General features: G+C 39.1%; 1 protein-coding gene across 1 annotated transcript in view; it reads right to left on the reverse strand.

Moving 5' to 3' along the window:
* Positions 1 to 765: 765 nt before the first annotated feature.
* trim3b (tripartite motif containing 3b) overlaps positions 766 to 15,366 on the reverse strand; it is a 36,236-nt gene continuing 21,635 nt past the window's right edge. Inside the window, exons 3-16 of the mRNA XM_047379324.1 lie at positions 12,204 to 12,333; positions 11,582 to 11,692; positions 11,295 to 11,446; positions 10,914 to 11,094; positions 10,662 to 10,763; positions 10,423 to 10,521; positions 10,148 to 10,300; positions 9,060 to 9,438; positions 8,474 to 8,577; positions 8,101 to 8,268; positions 7,090 to 7,258; positions 4,060 to 4,130; positions 3,840 to 3,980; positions 766 to 1,336 (exon numbers count right to left, since the gene is read on the reverse strand). Coding sequence (XP_047235280.1) covers positions 1,184 to 1,336; positions 3,840 to 3,980; positions 4,060 to 4,130; positions 7,090 to 7,258; positions 8,101 to 8,268; positions 8,474 to 8,577; positions 9,060 to 9,438; positions 10,148 to 10,300; positions 10,423 to 10,521; positions 10,662 to 10,763; positions 10,914 to 11,094; positions 11,295 to 11,446; positions 11,582 to 11,692; positions 12,204 to 12,333 — 2,113 coding nt within the window. The 3' untranslated portion in view covers positions 766 to 1,183. The remainder of the gene's footprint in view (positions 1,337 to 3,839; positions 3,981 to 4,059; positions 4,131 to 7,089; positions 7,259 to 8,100; positions 8,269 to 8,473; positions 8,578 to 9,059; positions 9,439 to 10,147; positions 10,301 to 10,422; positions 10,522 to 10,661; positions 10,764 to 10,913; positions 11,095 to 11,294; positions 11,447 to 11,581; positions 11,693 to 12,203; positions 12,334 to 15,366) is intronic.

Consider the following 15,366-nt stretch of genomic DNA (forward strand, 5'->3'; position numbering starts at 1 on the left):
TCCCATATTACTAAATGTTCATTCTGATGATAACTGGGCAGATTGTTCACGCTTACAAGTGTGCTTACAGAAATTATACCAGTGAAATGTGGTGAATCTCTGAGCTAAAACCGGAGTTGATGCAGAAAGCTAATGAGATCAGACAGATTCTGTTTGTTTACACTCACACTTTTCTTTAGCAAGTCTCAACAAAACCTCAGCAGTAAAATGGTTTATCATATTTCCAAATCAAGAGGGTAGTAAAAATAATCACAACCACTCACATCACCTTATGCTAGATTTTTTTCTTCTTCTTGCATATATAGTGTATATATACATACATACAAACACACACATGAATGTGTTCATTTTATTGTTCCTGGCATTTTTGTGTTGTTTTCTTTGCTTTTTACTCTGCTTTACTTTCACATTAGGTTAGTCTGAGCAGACACGTTTTACATGTTCCGATTAGTATACATTTTACACAGGTGAATTAGTAGTTGTGCACCGCCCACTACATCGATTTTTCATTTAAATCACCTTGTGTAAAAATAACTGCCCAATGCAAACACAATTATTGTTTAAAGGTTCCTAAAGTAGTGTTTGCATAAACATTTTTAACTTATTTTAGACTGGGGTTGTTTTAAGTCCTCTTTGGTCTTGGCCCCTCTCAGATTAGGTGTTAGCTTCAGCCTCTGGCATGAACTGATTTGGATTTATATCAAAGGAAAAACCTATTAAAGTTATCTACGGCAGGTAAGACATGAACTGCTTGTAACTTTTTTACAGAACCACACTTCAAAAGTTATTAATTATTCTCTGAGTTACTGTTTGAGCTTTCTTATGTCAGTCTTATCGAATAATGGTAACGTGTGAAAATATGGTTGTAAATAGTAAGTGCATGTTAGCCTTGCTGGTAACTGAAAGTCCTGAATCTAACCCAATAATTAGGTTTATCACCAACAGCCAAGTCTGACAGGCTGTGTCTGGGTGGATATACTGGCAGAAATCAAAGTTATTTATCTTCTTCTAATTCTAGGAATGTATTTTTTCATTTAAATATTTTTGCAATTTCTTTGAACTAAGCTCTGAAGTAAATGAACAAAGAATTTGTCCAGTTTGCAGGAACATTGCCAGTCAATGTTTACAAGTAGTATGAAATATTCATTTAATCAAGCAGGATTTGTTGATGCCTTTCCTTTATCTACTGCAGGTATCTGTAAACTTTGAAGCAGTGATTCCCGGAGTCTGCGACGGCCACGTGTCCGTCGGAGGTGAGGGCCAGGCCCTGGGGCCCGTAGAGCGGGTCTGCTGACGTGTTGATGTAGGACAGGAAGGACCCTGTGCTATCAAAGACCTAAAACACAAAAAAACAGAAGGTTCGCAGTTACTTTTTTTATGTTTCAGATTATCAAACCAATTTGAATATCAAACATACAGTAATTATTTTCAAAAAGATTTGATGATTTCATTTATTAAGTGAAAAACTCTATCCAAATCAACTATATAATTGCCCCCCTTGTTCAATCAGGAATTAATTGTGATTCACTACACCTTTTTTAGTTCAGTTACACTAGACGCACCCAGATCTAATGACTGTCTAGTTTGTTAAATCACAACATCATTTAAATAAAACCTCTCTGAGAACATGAAGCAGGCTGTCAAAATGCTGCATTTTTCCGTGATCTAAAGAAATTAAAGAAGAGATAAATGTTGTGTGAATTTGAAAAAGTAGCTCTCTTTTAATGTTTATGTGACCTCAAAAGGTATTCACTCTGCCAGCTCCAGGTGCAGAGTTAGATTTATCTTAGAGCTCATTATATTTCATTCTGCTAGGCCTTAGTTCAGAGATGCCCGGAGGTCCCTATGCAGATAAGTTCAAGGTTCAATCTTTGTCTTGTTACCCTCTGAAGAGTAACAATGTTGCTCAGCCAAGACAGGCTGAAGTTTCCCTGGCCTCTGTTGAGATACTGTGGTGTGACAACCCTTACAGATAACACTGGTATAAAGATAGCAACTCTTTTGTCTAATTAGAACAGATACTTGCAAAAAAGCCAAAACAGAAGAAATCTGGGGGCACATGCTTTACATATGTAATGTTGTGTGGTTGACAAAATATTAAAAAGCTCACAGGGTATGAATACTTTTACAAGAAAATGTATTATGTCAAAGAGTTGCAATTAGTTAGTTAATATAATAGCTCATTATTAATGCTAATGTACAGTACAGACCAAAGGTTTGGACACACCTTCTCATTCAAAGAGTTTTTTTTATTCTCATGACTATGAATATTGTAGCTTCACACTGAAGGCATCAAAACTATGAATTAACACATGTGGAATTATATACTGAACAAAAAAGTGTGAAACAACTGAAAATATGTCTTATATTCTAGGTTCTTCAAAGTAGCCACCTTTTACTTTATTACTGCTACACACACTCTTGGCATTCTGTTGATGAGCTTCAAAAGGTAGTCACCTGAAATGGTTTTCACTTCACAGGTGTGCCTTGTCAGGTTTAATAAGTGGGATTTCAAGCCTTATAAATGGGGTTGGGACCATCAGTTGTGTTGTGCAGGAGGTGAATACAGTACACAGCTGATAGTCCTACTGTTAGAATTTGTATTATGGCAAGAAAAAAGCAGCTAAGTAAAGAAAAACGAGTGGCCATCATTACTTTAAGAAATGAAGGTCAGTCAGTCCGAACAATTGGGAAAACTTTGAAAGTGTCCCCAAGTGCAGTCGCAAAAACCATCAAGCGCTACAAAGAAACTGGCTGACATGAGAACCGCCCCAGGAAAGGAAGAGCAAGAGTCACCTCTGCTGCGGACGATAAGTTCATCCGAGTCACCAGCCTCAGAAATCGCAGGTTAACAGCAGCTCAGATTAGAGAACAGGTCAATGCCACACAGAGTTCTAGCAGCAGACACATCTCTAGAACAACTGTTAAGAGGAGACTGTGTGAATCAGGCCTTCATGGTAAAATAGCTGCTAGGAAACCACTGCTGAGGACAGGCAACAAGCAGAAGAGACTTGTTTGGGCTAAAGAACACAAGGAATGGACATTAGACCAGTGGAAATCTGTGCTTTGGTCTGATGAGTCCAAGTTTGAGATATTTGGTTCCAACCACCATGTCTTTGTGCGGCGCAGAAGAGGTGAACGGATGGACTCTACATGCCTGGTTCCCACCGTGAAGCATGGAGGAGGAGGTGTGATGGTGTGGGGTTGCTTTGCTGGTGACACTGTTGGGAATTTGTTCAAAATTGAAGGCATACTGAACCAGCATGGCTACCACAGCATCTTGCAGCGGCATGCTATTCCATCCGGTTTGCGTTTAGTTGGACCATCATTTATTTTTCAACAGGACAATGACCCCAACACACCTCCAGGCTGTGTAAGGGCTATTTGACCAAGAAGGAGAGTGATGGGGTGCTGCGCCAGATGACCTGGCCTCCACAGTCACCGGACCTGAACCCAATTAAGATGGTTTGGGGTGAGCTGAACCGCAGAGTGAAGGCAAAAGGGCCAACAAGTGCTAAGCATCTCTGGGAACTCCTTCAAGACTGTTGGAAAACCATTTCAGGTGACTACCTCTTGAAGCTCATCAACAGAATGCCAAGAGTCCGCGGAGCAGTAATCAGAGCAAAAGGTGGCTACTTTGAAGAACCTAGAAAATAAGACATATTTTCAGTTGTTTCACACTTTTTTGTTCAGTATATAATTCCACATGTGTTAATTCATAGTGTTGATGCCTTCAGTGTGAAGCTACAATATTCATGGTCATGAAAATAAAGACAGCTCTTTGAATGAGAAGGTGTGTCCAAACCTTTGGTCTGTACTGTAAATAGACTGAACATTACCTGTATTCTGCTGTTGCCCCAGTCGGCAACAATGATGTTTCCATTGGCATCTACAGCGACACCGGTGGGCGCATTGAACTGGCCGTTACCTTCACCATGAGAGCCAAATTTTAGTAGGAACTCTCCATCGGCACTGTACACCTGCCGTTAGAGATAATAAATCATGCCACCAGATTCACACATTGAATACTACAACTTACAGGAATTATATTTCTTTTACCTTCACAGAATGGTTGTGAAAGTCCGTCACTATAATTTCATTCTTGTTGTTCACTGCAACAAAATGTGGACCTGAGCAATGAGACAGAATCAGGGACATTTTTGAAAAACTGTTTATTTTTCTTTGCACAAATCCCATCACAGTCATTAGGCTGGTTAATCAGGTTGTTGCTCCTAATATTTAGGTAAATTAGTTTGCTTACATTCTTTTCATATATTGCCCAAAATTTTGAAATATTTCTAAAATAATAGTAACAATTAAATCATGGAGAGGCACAAGACTTTAATATTCTGTTTGAATCACGTTTTGCATTGTTAGAGCATGCTAACAGATGTCACGTGTTTGTACTGATGGTTTAAAGAAAACGCAGCGTGGGTTAGCTGTGTTTATTAGTTGACTTTTTGGTCACCCACGTAGGAGTTTTTCAGAACCTACCATTTTGTTTTTCTTTAAACACAGAAGGATTGTTGATTAACAGACACCACTGAAAATCACCTACATGGTACTGTAAAAAAAACTATTAGTCCCACAGATTTCTTCTGTTTTTGCTTTTTTATCACACTTATACGTTCCAGATCAAGTTTTAATATCAGGAAAACATAAGAAGAGTAAATACAAAACAGATGTTTTCAAATGCAGATTTCAATAATTTAAGGAAACAAACTGTCCAAACCAACCTTGCAACATGACATAAATTTATGACAGCCCCCTTGTTGTATCAAGAATTAACTGAAATTAACCAGATTTGTTTTAGTTCAATTCCTCTCGATGCACTCTGCCCACACCTACTGGTTGAATTGCAGAGTAAAAAAAAAACCTTAAGCCTGTCTGGCAATATAAAAAAGGCTAAAAGACCTCGAAAAGCAACACATCAGAGATGGCACGTGGTGTAGAGTTAGAGCAGGCGCACTATATACAGAGGTCATTAGCCAGTGACGCAGCTGTCCTGGGTTCGATTCTCGACCTTGTGACCTTTGCTGCATGTCTTCCCCTCTCTTCTTTCTGTCCATTTATGTCTGAATACCTCAAATAAAGGTCACTAGTGCCACAAAACCTTTAAAAAAGCAACAAATCATTAAACCAATAACTGATTTTGCCATATTTGGTGGCAACAACTACCATTAAATGCCTGCAAGGAGTCTTACATCACTGCGGAGGAATTTTGACCCCTTGTTGTTTTAATTCAGCCACATTGGAGGGTTTTCAAGCAACTTTACCATTTTCAGTTAGAGAGAAGAATTCATGGTCCCATAAATTACAGTAGGTCGTCCAAGTCCTGAAGCACCAAAGAACCCTCAGACCATCACCCTACTACCACCATACTTGACTGATTTATGCCTAATGTAACTGGATGCACCCTAGAAAAAGATCAACTTTAGTCTAGTCAGTAAATAAACATTTTCCAATATTAAAACTCATTGGACCATCTTAAATATTGAGGTGTGACAAAAGCAAATTTAGAGGAAATCTGTAACAGGGCAAATACCTTTTTCATAGCACTTTATGTTTCCATTTTCCATCTTTATAGTCACAAAACAAAAAACACAATGTACATGACATGTTCGCTTTGTTACTTATGACATTGTTCCTAAATTATGAACAATCTCTGCACAGGCCTATCTTCATCATAATTCTTATCAACAATCTGCCTTCTCTGGAAGTCAGGCACGTGATCAGGGAATTGGGTTAGACAGAGGAGGGAACACTGCACTGTGGGATTAAGGTTGCAGCAAGGCCACACTTAGTACTTACTGAAAACTGAGCCAGATTTATTAAAGTTTGGGCCAAGTTTTTCTGAATCAGAGAACAGAAGGAAGAACAGAAAGAAAGAATAAGCAGGTCATCATCAGAAATAAAGATAGGCAACGAAGAAAACACTTAAGGGTAGTCAGCACAGACACCTTGTGCTGCTGCTGACTTAGCAGAGGAAAGTTGCAGATAAATTTTAACATCTCATAATCCGAGTATTAAACAACAGGGTAAAATAAGTTATTTATTATCTGATTAGATAAAGTGATTGTCTTCCAATCAAAATATGTTTGGTTTGATCCTCAGCCTTGTAGTGACTTACATGAAACACTAATTTCACCCAATGCATCATAAAATAGAGTGCCAAAAATGCCAAAATTTCAGAAATGAGTAATATAATTCTCAAATGTATCGCTGATGAAAACTGAAAACATAAATAAGGTATTTAAAATATTTTCAGTTAAACATGCAATTGCTCTATTTATTTGATTGTCAAAGTAGATGCTAAATTAAAAATATTGTTGATTAAAATATGGTGGATACAATAGAAAAATAAATGTAGGTATTCATTGGGCAAATGAGCAAAATTAGGCATAATCTGGCATACCTTTGACCACTAGATGGCAGCAAAAGAGCTTCCAATAAAATCCCTGGTGTGTGTAATAGGCATCAACCAACATAGTAGGATACATACACCCTATTGGCTAAAACATTTTAAAGCAAATTCATGACAATAGTCTACAGAGGGTTTAATTATTTCATGGTGCATTGCAGCACAGGAACTGGTAAATAAATATTGAATTCATTTTAGAAGAGTTTAACATATGACATAAAATTTGAATTTATATATTTTACATTTAAAAATTTTATTAAGCATTTTCTAAATTATTTAAATAATTGAATGTATTTATTTAAGTAATACAAATTTATTAATATATAATTATTAAATTACTTTTATGTCAACCCAATTTAATTTTAACTAAGAAGTATATGAACAATTACTATTTTGTTTTCACGTTGTGGCACTTTCAGCATTCCATATGGTGTCGGATTAAAATAAAAATAAGTGTTAAATTTATGGAAGCAATGCATGGATGTTTGTGTCACTGGGTGAATGAGAAACACCCTGTGTAGATCTTTGTACAACCTTCATGAGGTTGTTTTACATTTATAGAAAATCTAGAGCTGGTGGTAATGCTCCCTCCCTGACAGATTATCTGCGATTCTCTCTATTAGAGGTCAAAGAAGGTCTGCTGGTAAAAGCTTAGGGTCCCTCCTCACCTGCAAACTGTCTATCCGACGTCCCTCTGCCTCCAAACTTAGTCACCAGCTTTCCATTGGACTGAAAGATGAAGACACAGCAGGCTTTGTTATCCACTGTGATGATGTGTCCGTTTTTATCCATGGCCACTCCCTTGGGACCCATTAGACGGCCTGCACCAATCTTATTCTGTGATCAAAAAAGATTACAGTACATGTAAAAACACGTTGGCTGGATTTGTTAGGGGATTTTTGTGCATGGCTTTGTTCTTTTCTGCTCAAGTGAGAAGACGAAGAGAGTTGGATCAAGATAGATTTATGGGCTGGCCAACACAGACATCAAGTATCAAAAAGGAACAGGCCCAATTGAAAGAATCAAGCATGGATCAACTTGGTTATTATTTATTTGTGATGTTTTTATTCATGGTAACTTTTCATTTTTGTTCACTGTCTAATCTTTAAGTCTCAGCCAGCTCTGTTTTCTTTGCCATTAGGTACCTGCCATAGAGAGAATCCATCTGACGTAGTAAGTTGCATTTTATTCAAGTTGGTTACAATTTGATTTTGAAATTAGGGAGAGGAACCGATAAGATGTCCAGACTGTACTCCAGAACCAACAGCCTCCTCAGAGGGACCTCCCTGTGCTGACAGAGCAGCTATTGAAGCCAAGGTCAACAATCCCTCTAGCCAAGAGAGAGGGCTGAGAGTTGACAAAACCTGGAACACAGCACAAAGTTGGTTCTGAAAAAGTAAACAGTCGTCTGACCAGCCGTAGCCACTCTTGCTCTGTTCTATGGTTAAGACTGTTTTCAGGCTTTGGAACCTGCTGGACATCAAAGGCCTTTCTCTGTTGGAATTCTTCCCAAACATTCCTGAGATTTAAGATAGATTTATCAACTAAAACAATGTGCAAAACCATTGAGTCTACATTTCACGAACACAGTGACAGATAGTTTCTATTAATAATTATTATTTTTTTCCACTAGACATTACAGAGATCTAGACTGAGATCTGCAAAAATAAACTGTGTACCTTAAACTTGCCATCTGAGGAGAAGATGCTGACCCATCTGTTGTCATAATCGGCCACCACGATGTCGCCGTTCATGTCTACAGTGACTCCTGTTGGTCTCTGCAGCTGTCCCGGAGAACGGCCTCTGACCCCGAAACGCATTTTAAACTGCCCATCATTGGAAAATACCTGTGACCATTTGTATCATAGTTATTTTCAGCTCACAACAACAGCAGTAATCTCTGAAACCATGGTGGCCCTTCACAACTGCTTCTTCATGCATTTTCCTCTGTCTATATGTCTGTCTATATGTCTATATGTCTGTCTGTCTGTCTGTCTGTCTGTCTGTCTGTCTGTCTGTCTGTCTGTCTGTCTGTCTGTCTGTCTGTCTCACCTGTATGCACTGGTTGTTGCTGTCAGCCACCACCACTCTACCGTTGCTGGAGGCAGAGATTCCTTGCAGATTTGTGAACTCACCCTTTTCTCTGCCCCGGGAACCTGACGGGAGACAGTTTTGCATTCATTGGGGTGTTAAACAGTGTCGCTGTGTGTGATTTATTATCCTTGACAGCCTGAACCAGCTTTTTCTTGCTAGCTCTGGGGAAAGATTGAACAGTTCTTCTTGGCCTTCCAGACAAATAGAGGTTTTGAATTATGTCGCTGGAGTTTAAACTTGAAACTCTTGATTGATGTAGGTAATGCAGCACCCTGACAGAGTTATGCGTTTTTGTGGGTTACATTGCATTAGTCTGGCAGTGAACACTGCATATAAAATCCTGTAATCCTTTTGGGATCTGCCTTCTTTGACGGAGAAAAGTACAGTATGAAAGCTCTGCTTGTTATTTAATATTTTCTTGTCTACCAGTTGGAAAAAGTCTTTTTTAAGTAATTTGTGTTCAATAAGGGAAAGCAACCCATGACTTATCACTAACATATTTTGCAGGAGACATTTCCAAATGACTCCTTGAAATCTGTCTTACCTACTCTGTAGATGAGCTCGTCCTCGATGGGATTCTCCTTTTTCTTGGTGGTGCTGTACATGCTGGAAGGCCGCCGCACAGCTTTCTGACGGATGTGGCCCCCCGTCCCGCTGGGGGACTTAACCCTCCTTTTGACATCATCGGGGGACTGGGGCACGTCTGACGGCTTGACCGCCCGCAGGCGGAACGGGCTGCCACATATGGGCTGACCGTACAGCAGCAGGCAGAATGAGTACTCTCCTTCAGATCGTAACGTGTAGCCCACCTCATACGTTCCATTCTTGTTGTCCATTATTTCCGTTTCTGCAGCTCTGTTACCATCAGCCGACAATATCTCAGCCTTTAAAACAGCATATCCCGTACGCACCAGCTCTCCATCCTATAAATAATTGGAAAACATTATAACTATACTTATAACAATTGGTGTAAATAAATAAAAAATCCTTATCTAAAGCTAAAAAGAAGAATTAAATGTGTCTGGTAACCATTTACACCGCAGATGTATTCATACCCTCTGAAGTAACTCAAGTTTTGTTACAAACGTAGATTTATTTCAGAGGTTTCCAACTCCTTATGAGCCACTGTCCTGCAACGTTTAGATGCATCCAAGTTTAGACACACCAGAATCAAATGGCTGAATTAAGTTCCTCGGAGGCCGAGTAATGAGCCAGTCACAATTCAGGTGCATTTGAGCTTATGTAAGAAAAAAGGATACATAGTTTTCCAAATGTTTAACAAATAAGAAAATTGAAAATGTGCTTAGAAGTGCTTTGAGCCGTCTTTACTCTGATACGACCAAAATAAAATCTAGTGATGCTAAGTGATGAATTCATAGAGGTTTTTAAAGCAGATTAAGCTAATTATATAATATTCTAACCTTTGACCATCTTACAAAGCAATCCACACGGCTATCTGTCTAAACTGACAGACAGGGCAAAGAGAGCATTAATTACAAAAGCAGCCAAAATGCTCATAGTCTCTAGAGGAGCTACAGTGGTCCACAACTCAGCTCAAGTGGGAGGATTTGTTGACAGGGCAACTATTAAATTAATGTTGCACTAAAGTTAAAGAACAAAAAAAATCCGTACTTTGTCTTTTGTCGTTACAGTAACGGTTTGGTGCTGCCCAGTTGCTGCATGTCGAAGTCCCTCTCCTGTGGCGACAGAAGTGTGTGCCACGGCTGAGGTTGTAAGGAGGACGCCCAGGTTCTGGATGGAGCGCCGCAGGCCTTCGGTCTCCACCTGGGGTACACAATTGCTGCTTTAAACACCGTTTAAGGGCGACGACTGTTTGTGCTGCTGGTGTTTAAAATGGAATCACTTTATGGTGAGAGAACATCAATCATAATGAAAGCAGTCAGTACCTGACAGTCTAGATGTGCGTTCTGATGTGGCTTTTCTGGAAAGTCGTGTCTGGCCAGAGCAGTGACCCGCTCACTCATCTGCTTCTGAACTAGCAATACCTACACTTACAAAACATGAAACCTTTTTTTATTAAAAAACACATCTTTTGAAATGATGCAACATCCACTACTATAGTCAATTCCTGTGGGTTCATTTGTTACCCCGTGAGTAGCCATTAAGTCACATGTTGTGAGCCCACCTCAGTTGCATTCCCATGGCTTAGAGCCTGTTCTGTGAAGCTGCAGCTGCTCTGGATGTGTTCCTTCCCCTGGAGAAGAGAAGAAAGCTGGGCATGGAGGACCTGCATTCATAAAGATGAAAAAAATCAGAAGAAACAAAGGAACATATTAGGCAAATGATAGCATATATTATATACAAGGAGGCAAGACTGGGGATCAATAACTTGCATGTGTAATGAAGAACTGCATGTGTGTAAGTGTATAGAACAGACCTTTTGCTTGGTGCTACAGATGTTCTCCAGGTCTGTGATGAAGGCTGTCTTGCGTTGATGCAGCACCCGCTCCAGCTCTTCAAACGTACTGTTGATCTCTGTTACTGCATCAGTTTTTCTTTCATTCAGCTGCCGGGAGATCTCGCTCACCAGCTCGATGGCTGCCGTCAGCTGAGGAAGCCTGCAAGACAACCATAGAGAAGGTTATCATCTAGACGTTTTCAGCAGTGAAACAAAACTATGGTCACTGTTGGCAACTATTTAATAAAGTAATAGAAAAACTTCCTTTTTAGGATTAGACTCAATAAGAAATGCTTGAGAATTGCAACCACTGCGTGAATGGGGAAATCTACAATCCACGACCAAAGATGAAGTTCTCACCTGCTGCAAATGGCATCAAGCTGTGTTTTTAGCACAGCTTTGTGCTGCTCCACCACATCCCGCAGAGGAACAGTCATATGATCCCGGTGCTCTCCCCCTGTGCAGTCCAAACACATCGCTGTCTCACAAGACTCGCAGTAGAACTCCATCACCTGCAGGTGGAGCCAAACTAAATCATTGCCACTTAGCACTGTAAAACAATAAAATTTCACTTTCCTTTCACACTATTTGAAGCAACAAAAATTTACAATTTAGGACATTTTGGCAAACAGAAACGGATTTCCCACCTTTCCCTCATGGTTTGGGCAGCAAAGGGGCTTCCCTGCTGCTGCAGCGCTGACCGACTCCAACACGCTGCAGGCCTCAGGCCGTGAACACTCCGGCTCACGCTGGAGGACCTAACACAACATATTACCATCCTAATTATAAGTTATTTTTAATAAACATGTCTGTAAATATCCCTTTTTTAAAATTAATTGTGTTATAAAATGACACAGTGGTATTTCCAGTCTGTTTAAATCAGTTTAATACTGTTTTGTAAGCCAGAGCAAAAACGTTCAATTATTGAACTTCCAGCCACTGTTAATTAAATTCTCAAAGCCGTGTGTCCTTAAAAAACCTTTCAGAGAAGAAGTGTCCAGAATGACCTCAGTCTGGAAGAATGTCCTCCCTCCCTCCCACAAAGTCAATCCCATAAAATGCAGCTTGCAAAAAAATCACAGAGGCGAACACATATACAGGTTTTACTAATTTGTTCAGTTCTTTTATTGTTGGTGTATAAGTAATAGGTATGCTTGTATACTGATTAATATTTTTTGCAGTATATATGATGTGTATTGTGCAATATATGTGCCTATTGTGTGGTAGAGGCATTGTTTTCGTCATAAAACATATAATGTAGGGTCAGACCTCCATGAGATTAGTGATGAAGAAGTTGTTTTGTAGAGCACACACTCCTTTCTCGGGCAGGATGGACGTTTGCCGACACACAGGGCACGAGAGCGTCAGAGACTCCGGAGGAATGTAATTCTGGAGACAGCTACAAGGAGGAAGTGGATACAGGATACAGCATGGAATTTACTAGAGATATTATACAACGTTCCCCATAAAAATTAAAAGGTGTTTTCATTATGGCGACAGAAAAGGAAAAAGACAAAAAGGAAAGCATCAAATCTAACTGTAACCCTACCACCATTACTGGGATACATTACCTGAGCAGCATAAGAAAGGAAATTGAAGTGTGAATGTGGGCGAATAAGCAACGAGTATGCACATATTTTCTTTAAGAAAGGTCATCTACAGAGCTGGCTACATTTTTGGCTCCTCTGTTGAAGATGTATAAAAAGCCTCAAAATGTATATTACATAAATAATATATATAATATATAAAATCAAACCTGGTAAAAAAAAGTCCCAGTACTTCAATTAGATTATAATAAGATTCCAAGGGCCTTCAGAAAAGAGACAGGCACACAGCTTTGCAGATCATCCATCAATAACAGTGGGCATACGGTGCATTGTCATATATTTGTCCTTTGTTTCACTCCAGTCACACTTGAAGTGTTTGTTGATGAAATGCTCAATCTCTCCACAGTTCCAGTAAAGTTTAGCAGATGCCACATGTTTATGTTTGAGATGGTTGGCATTTCTCCCAAACAAATGTTATCCTGTAGATAGCATCTAGAGGTTGTTATGGAGACTTAGCGACCCCAAGATGACATTCTTTCCTACAGTTTTCTAACAGTGAACTTTGGAGATTTTTTTTACATCAACTATTATCTGTGCATGGTGTTAAGATAAGCTGCCTAGTGGCTAAAATAAAGAACCCTCTATTTTGTGTTATTTCTTAACCCCAGGGAAACAACAATGGGTTAGAAATAAAAAGTTCATGGAGCCCCTGAAATTTAAAAATGAATTATGATTTTAAAAAAACAATCTTTAGTTAAATTCATTGTGAAGGGATTGGTAGGGGTACCAATAATTGTCCCCCATGATGATTTTGCTCAAATATATATATATTTTTTTTCTCTCTCCTACAGATTTAATGTTCTCAAATTAAAGGTAGATAACTTTTAATTTACAGTGTGATATAATGCTACTGCAATGAACTATGAACTACACGTCTAGTAGCGGTGAGTGTCACTGTGTAGCAAACCTCTTCAATTAAACCTTAACAGCTGAGGACCTGCATCACAAAATAAAATAGAATAGAAATATAATTTATTGCCTCTCAGTGGGAAAATTCAGGTGTATCAGCAGCTAAACATTAATTACTTTTAGGCCAAAATCAAATATACTCAGTCAGTTGCAACATATAGAGTGAAATCCAGATATTTACATACATTGAATAAAAACACACATAGAGAATTGTGAACATCCTATAGTCTGGTTCATCGTTCACAGTGTACCAGGTCCTGTGCCAACACTCAGAGGCCACTCAGAGGACAAAGTGATTACTCCAAAAATTAGCATAAACAATCAGATTACAGTTTGAAAATGCTCTCATGTAAACAGGTCTTCATTTTTGGAGAGTTGGTCAGTGACCTGATGAAACTAATACTGAGGTATTTGGTTTTAATGACCGCCATTGCACTTGCAAAACACTAAAAACGTTTACAAGGCCAAGAACACTATCTGAACTTTAAAGTATGTCGGTGGCGCCATCATGTTGTGGTGGTGTTTTGCCTCAGGGGGAGACTGATGAACTTAAAAAAAAATAGATGGCATCATGAGGAAAAGAACATTATGTGGCAATATTTCAAGATATCAGCCAGGAAGTGAAAGTATAGCCACAAATGGTTCTTCAAAATGGACAATGGCCCTTAGCATAACCTTAAATTAGATATAAAGTGAGTTAGGGTCAATGTCTTGTAGTGGCATGCCAACCTGTTTTATTTGCACCAGTTCTGGCAGAAGGAATGGGCCAAAATGTAAGCAAACTATTGTGAGAAGCTTGTAGAAGGATTCGAAAATTATTTGACCCATACAGTTGAAAATTTTATTCTACCAAAAACTCTAAAATCCGCTCTCTCGTTATTCTGGCATTTCAACCTGGAAAGACTCACAAAATGGAGAAACAACAAGATGACGGTTAGAGAGTTTATTAATGAAAGACTATTTCTTTGGTGCTCGGACCCCGGACGAAGACGTAAACGCTGAGGATGAAGTGGGTTTGAATAAACATCTTAGGTTTATGATTAGGTACGTCTTCCTTCCTGGGACCTGATGGTGGGACCGATCCTGGTGGTGGCGTAGGCCTTGGTATATCTGGAAGGAGTTGGGAGCCCATGTTGGAGAAGGGGTGGAGGAGGGTCGAAGCTCAGTAGAAGAGCAGTGTCTTCCATGCAGAAGGTCTTTAAAAGCCCTGGGAGATGACTGGCCGAGGAAAAGTGCGGACCTGCTGTTGATTGGAGTAGCCAGTGAGGAGTGATTGGACGCGGCGGGGGTGGTGAGTCTTCCACGTTGAATTTTTGTTTAAACTCCATTTAGCAAAAATAAATTATTTTTGTAACCCTAATTGACTTAATTGGTGAGACAATTTGGTTTCTTTTCATACGGTACATGTAAGCATCTTGTTTCAACTGTACTTTACTTAGCAGTACTGCAATAAAAGTCAGCCACATTGATTAAAATATACTAATATTCTTTTTGAGTTGCTTTTTTAAGCCAATTGATGGTATAAACTATAATAATCCCCATTTTATTATTGATGGCAAACCTCTGTTGAGCAGGTATATTTCTTGCAGTTTCTTAGCCTGCATGCACACTCTATTATTTTTATAATTACACCAACAAGCATACATGTTTGAACCAGAATGTGGTTATCAGTGGTTTACTACCATCTCTGAGAACAACTGGCAGCTTGGGAAACAACTTGACCTACCAAACACTCTGTCAAAGCAGACTCTGAAATCTGGAAAAGTGACTTTTGTTTTTATCATACATACATCCAGTTTTTTGTTTTTTTTTCAATCATGTTAGAATACAATTGAGGAAATCAGCAAAAACAAATTTCAAGCAGTGCCACTTTATTATAGACAGCCCACTCTAACCACTCTAACACAATAAGTCCG

Source organism: Girardinichthys multiradiatus, chromosome 11, assembly GCF_021462225.1.
Source record: "Girardinichthys multiradiatus isolate DD_20200921_A chromosome 11, DD_fGirMul_XY1, whole genome shotgun sequence".
Classification (NCBI taxonomy): Eukaryota; Metazoa; Chordata; class Actinopteri; order Cyprinodontiformes; family Goodeidae; genus Girardinichthys; species Girardinichthys multiradiatus.